Source organism: Acomys russatus, chromosome 2 (assembly GCF_903995435.1).
Source record: "Acomys russatus chromosome 2, mAcoRus1.1, whole genome shotgun sequence".
NCBI lineage: Eukaryota > Metazoa > Chordata > Mammalia > Rodentia > Muridae > Acomys > Acomys russatus.
In genome coordinates, this window is record NC_067138.1 from 81,405,140 (window position 1) to 81,411,139 (window position 6,000).

The following is a 6,000-nucleotide window of genomic DNA, read 5'->3' on the forward strand; positions in this document are numbered from 1 at the left end:
ACTCACTATGAGGCCAAGGATCTCTTTGAGTTGCTGGTCCTCTTTATGTACCTTTCTCATGCCAGGATTATTAGCCTTTGCCACATGCCTTACTTCTCTGAGAACACTTTTAATTTAAAAAACAAAACAAAACAAAAACCAGTGAAGTAAGCCAGGCATGGTGACTGATGCCTGTAATCCCCACACTTGGGGAGACAGAAGCAGGTGGATCTCTGTGAGTTCAAGGCCAGCTCAGTCTACAACACAAGTGTTCAGGAAAGCCAAGGCTACACAGAGAGACCCTCTCTCAGGAAACAAACAAACAACAACAACAAAAACAGTGAAGTAAAATACACTGAATGCAGTCCAGAATGCCCAGCAGCTGAGCCCAGTAGGAAAGTCTTGGAAATGCAACCCTTGCCACTTACTTTTGTTACTGCTGCACACTTGAGTTGGTAACATGCCTTCAGGTGCCTCTAGCTCACTAGCTGGTAGGTTGTCTCATAGCTTTCCAATTGGGTAGACAATTCTAATTGGAAAGCTCAATTGATAGATATTCTATGCTTGGAGTTTTTTGTTTGTTTGTTTTTTATTTTGTTTGTTTTGTTTGAGGAAGATTGCTAAGCAGCACTTACTATTGAAGCTTCATGTTTAGTGACTTTCCCTACCTCAGATTATTCTGTCTTGCAGAGAAATTTTTAAAAGAATCAGCCAACCACCTAATGACTGCTGAGTTCTTTTATACTCTATTCAGAAACAGCCTCATTACCTTTTATTGTCTCAGAGTAACCATGGTGACCATTGCATAATTAACTAGAGCTCCTGGCAAATTGACTTTGTTTTTGTGTTTAGGAGGCTGACTTCTGTTTCCAAACAAGGGCAACACTTTCATAGGTGTTTTATTTCCTCCTTTGATAACTTTAGCACTTATAAAAGTGAAATGTAAGTCAAAGGAAGTACTTTCTAAGTGTTACTGAAATGAAATGTTTTCTGCTGATGACAGAACCATCCAACTCACAGCTTCTAAGTTTCCTTCCTATGGGAAATAGAGCACCATCTAGGGAACCACTTGTCATAACTGCCCCAGGAGCTGGTGGGCAGAATATGTATGTATCTGCCAATATGAACCATTGCCAGTTTCCAGGCTTCTTTGTGTCTGCTCCCTTGTTTTTCTCTTTTTCACAATGGGCTGTGTATTTTCAGCTCCTAAGAATAAGAGTCTGTCTACTTTTTCACCAGCCTAAGATAAGCTATTTCTTACTGTCATTAGAAGTTATATCTCTAACTTAACCAGTAGAGAACATATTCTAGATTGCAGAATGGTAGGGAATCAAGCATCAAAATTAGTTTTAGTGCCAACTCTAGGATTGGTCTTTATGTGAGTATCTCAGAAATAGCTTGCACTTTTCACTAATCACATACTGAACAGTAGCTGAGTTCCACTTCACATCTGTTCCTTACTGCTGGGACATACAGCATTTGATTTATAGTTCCTAATATCCTTCACTTTAAGAAACATCTAATGGAAAGAACATTGCCTATCCCTGCATTCATATTCAGGGTTCATAGGAACCTCTAGTTTTCCTGTGGTAGACACTCTTTCACAGAAGAAAAGCTATCTCAGATAGGATGCGTAAGACCCTGAGATAAGGCTAATCTTCTAGAAGGAAGTAGTATGTGCTAAGTTGTAAAAGTCTGGCCTTGGGAATGTGCAGATCATCTTGAGGACAGGTTAAAAAAAAATATTATAGGCAGATACATGCAGCCCTCTATAATTATTTACTTAGACTGTTTCTAGAAAGCCTTTTTTCTAGTGGTTTAATGGGAGATAGATTAGGACTACTGCATTTATTGCAGTGGTTCACAAGGAGAAGTGAAGACCCTGCATACAGGATTATGACTATTTCAAATACTATGAAGGGCTCCTGACAGGGTGGGGATAAGAGCAAATCCACAGTACCATTAAATTTTTGATGGATAAAGTGTATGGATGAGCATGGTGTTGACATTTAAAAAATGTAAGAAGAGCAGTGATTGGGGGAAAAAAATCTTTGAGTTTCATTTTATACAGGTTAATTTGGAGAGCATTTGAGGCAGACAGTCTGAGATACCTATTGTACAGGGATACAGGCAGGTCTTGATGCAAGAGATCTAAGCTGGAGTGGGAAATAAGTCGTCATCCTTTGACTATGGATCGGTATTGAAGCCACATCAGGGGACCCAAAGGTGAACAGATAATTAAGACAGTGAAGCCCTGAAACATCAAAAAATGAACCAACAGGTAGCCAATGAAGTAGTTAAGCAACAGAAATGCCACAGGACTAGGCACTGGGGATTTAACCACACTAGTTTCAAGGAAGTGGAGAAGTGTCAAAGAATAAGATTCAAAGTGAATTAAGAATGATTTTTTACTCCCCCCACCCCAAAAAAGCCTATTTGAGCAGAGTGAAGTGGAGATGGAGACTAAGCAAGTGTTGTTGTAAAATCTGCAGTTTCCACTTTAAAGAGAATAACAGATTAATCTAGGGCCATCTGCTGAGACTGTGACTCAGGGACATAACCAAAATTCCATATTCCAACATAGAAGCAGTTTCATGAGGTTTAGCAGGACAAAGAAAGTCATAGGCAGGTTTATAATGCATTAGTGGGTATATCAGAGAGGCAGCTGTAGCAAGATGGAGGAAGCTTTGCTATAGCCCACGGTGCTATCTGATGCCATTGTTAGCTTTGGGTTTGGTGAGAACTAGTTAATAGATTCCAAAACGTTTTTTATCTGTGAGTCATAAGATGTTACCTTCAACACAGAACACCCCAGAAGTATGCAAAGCAATGGAGGCTGTTCTGAGAAGCTAGGGCTGGTGATTAGCCTTTACGCCTGTATCATGTGTTTGTGCGCATGCATGCATGCATGGATGGATGGGTGAGTGTGGTGTGTGTGGTATTTTGAGACATGGTTTCTCTGTGTGGAATAGGCTGGCCTTAGCCTTGAACTGGAAGATCCACCTTCCTCTGCCTCCCAAATTCTGGGATTAAATGTTTGCACCACCATGCCTAATTTAGGCCTGTAGCATTTTAATCTCTCCATAGTACTTACCAAATTCTAATCTTTTTAGTAGTTTTCATTTACAGCAGACTCAAATTGAGAAGACTTTAATTTTGCTTTTGTTTGGGGACGCTCCCTTGGTGTAAAGAAATTAGGACAAATGGAGCCACACATCTCTGCCGTATGGCATGGGTGAGAGCTATAAGACTCTGTGGGTTGTTCCTTCTACCCTGTGACCCATCCCTACCTCTGTCCTCTACTTCAGCTTACAGAAGCAGATCTGTGTCTAGTTATTCTGTAGTCAATAATACACCCTTCTGCATTTAGTCCACAGCCTCCGACATGCGATTTGAAGACACATTTTATGGGGCAGATGTAATCCAAGGGGAGAGGAAGAGGCAAAGAGTGCTGAGCTCCAGGCTTAAGAACGAATATGTGGATGACCCTGTGTATCGCACTTTCCTGAAGAGTTCTTTCCAGAAGAAGTGTCAGAAGAGACAGTAGTTGATAACCTGCTGTGTACTAAGCAGTTCGGACTGCAGAGGGAAGACAAAGGAACAGCCATGGGGTATGCACTGGGACAAGTGGCTGGGTGCTTCTCTGGCATTGGTTTGGTTACCAAACAACCAGGAAGAGACCTATTAATTGCTTTTATAATCTGATCATCCCCTCAGTCCTCCATTTGACCACAAAGAATATTTCTAAGTGAAGGGAAATAACAGTGTATAGCCCACTAGATAAAAATCCTTTCTACCACAGAAGAGGGTGTTCCTTCTCTGTGGCTCAGGTCCCTCCTCAGGGAATATATATGGAGGCTCCTGTCTCCCAACTTCTTTAGTGAAAGCCTCATCACCCAAGGAGGGTGATAATTTATGTGTTTTCCACAGCCAGGGAAAGACTCTCACATTTGTTTTAAGTGGCAGTTTTTATAAAACATTTTTAAAACACAAATGGCATGTATGGTAATGAGTTTTACCTGTGTGCTATCTGTATTCTCTTGTATAGAAATTTTCCATTTTTTTATATTATAACTTTTGATTGTGTCTGAAAACTGAGTCGGCCTTTGTAAGAGGAATTTTTTGCTCTTGAAGAGGAATTCATATGAAGTATATGGGAATTTTATATATTTACAGAGGAATAATCTGGGCCTGATATTTTGAAAACTTCATAATTCCTGTTCTGAATAGATATTTATAAAACATATATTTCTTTCATTATGTGTTTGTAAAAAATTAGAGTTTAAAGAAATATACTTAATGCATAGTTTTAAACTAATGTAACATGATTTTTCTTTGCAAAATAGCCTGTATTTAAAAATTAAAATCTGGTTTCTTCTGTGCTGTCTTCTGTCTTGGCTTATTGTCCAGATTTAAGCCAGTAGATGATAAGCTTTGGAGCAGGTGGTGTGCTACATACACCTGATCTTAGTATTTGGGAGACTGTTGGCCAGTCCTTGTAAATTGAAACACCAGTTAAAGGAGGGAGGGAACTACTCATGAAGCTTCAGAGGTAAATAAAGGGCCAAGGGCTTGTGAAAGCAGACTCTTAACATCTTCATGTTTAAAGAAATGTGTGGCAAGAGGACTTTGACTAACCAAGATCCAAAGAAGAGCATCTCAGGACTGCCTGCCTACATGCTATGCAGAGCTCCAGGTTTGCAGCTGTTTGCTTGATTATAGCACTGCTTTAAGTTGGCCCTCTTCTGTATAAGTAACCTTCATCCTTATGCCTCTTAAAAGCCTCAAAAAAACCCGTTGGTTTGCCAAGTTGCATAGATTGGTCTGTTGTGGATTCCCTTTCTGGGATGAATAAGTGTGCATGGTGTCTGCTTGTATGTGTATGTATGCTATGTGTGTACATGATGGGGGAGGTGAGGTGTGTGTGTGTGCTATGTGTGCTTGTTGCATCTTACCAGGAAAAGTCTATCATACAACAGGCTGAAGCAGGATGATTCCATTCTAGACTGTGGGGAAATCTTTAACTCAAAAACTCAGAAGCAGAGAAAACCAGGTGTGATTGAAGAATTCTCAAGACATTTTTGTGGCCTAGGCTTTTCAGGCCCTCCTTATATAGCTGAGCACCTCCATAGCAGTATCCCTGAAGAGAAGTATCATCAGCACTAGCTGGGTTGTTGCACCCATTCCTAGACCTTTAATGATCTTAGTCCCTACAGTATAGAGTGAACTTTAAAAGTCTCAGTTACCCACTTTATTTTACAAATGAGTGAAAGACAGGCAGGGAAAGGATTTCCTGAAAGCACAGAGAACATTTGAGTGCACAAATTTCCAGTCACCTGCTGTAAAGGGAACATTTAGTTTGCTTATAGGTCTTGAAGTTGGCTGACCTGTACTGGACTTGACTTGAGTTAACTCTACAACTGCTTCCCATGCCTCCCAATAAGCTAGCCCAGATATTCACATAACAATAGAGACAAAAGAGCAGGTAGCCCCAGATGTTCATTTCTGTCCTGTGTGAGGAGTCCACAGGGAATCTCCCAGATTCTATGTGAGGAGTCTCCCAGAATCAGGCATTGATGGGACATTTCAAGCATTTCAAGGCAAAGGGTGCAATGTCTCCTATTACTAGGAGATAGTACCAAACCAATAGTGACAGCCACAACTAAAACTGTGCTCGTATTCTGGAATGACCTTAAAGCTAGAGAAAGCTCACCAAACTCATTTCACAGGGATTGCCTGCCACTCAACCTTTCCTGCTGGTATAATATATTTATTTTATCAAATTATCAAGCTTGAGTTTTCTGTCTTAAGGTTTTAAATAGAACTGACCTACTCTTTTCACAATAGCCAGGAAAGTAGGCCTGCATAAGACATTGAGGAATTACTCTAAATAGGATCATTTGTTCTGTACAAGTTTCCCTGTCAGCAAGATTTCTCATTGGCTGCCACAGGGAGAAAATGTGCAGAGTCTTGTGTGGTCTGAAATATAGCTGTTTTTTATAGTCTCATTTAAATAATGTT

The 6,000-nt window shown here is 40.2% G+C and overlaps 1 protein-coding gene across 1 annotated transcript in view; it reads left to right on the forward strand.

Annotated features, from left to right (window-relative positions):
• Positions 1–3,984, forward strand: part of Kdm4c (lysine demethylase 4C) — a 184,658-nt gene extending 180,674 nt beyond the window's left edge. Inside the window, exon 22 of the mRNA XM_051163382.1 lies at positions 3,350–3,984. Within this exon, the coding sequence (XP_051019339.1) occupies positions 3,350–3,526 (177 nt within the window). The 3' untranslated portion in view covers positions 3,527–3,984. The remainder of the gene's footprint in view (positions 1–3,349) is intronic.
• Positions 3,985–6,000: the final 2,016 nt, after the last annotated feature.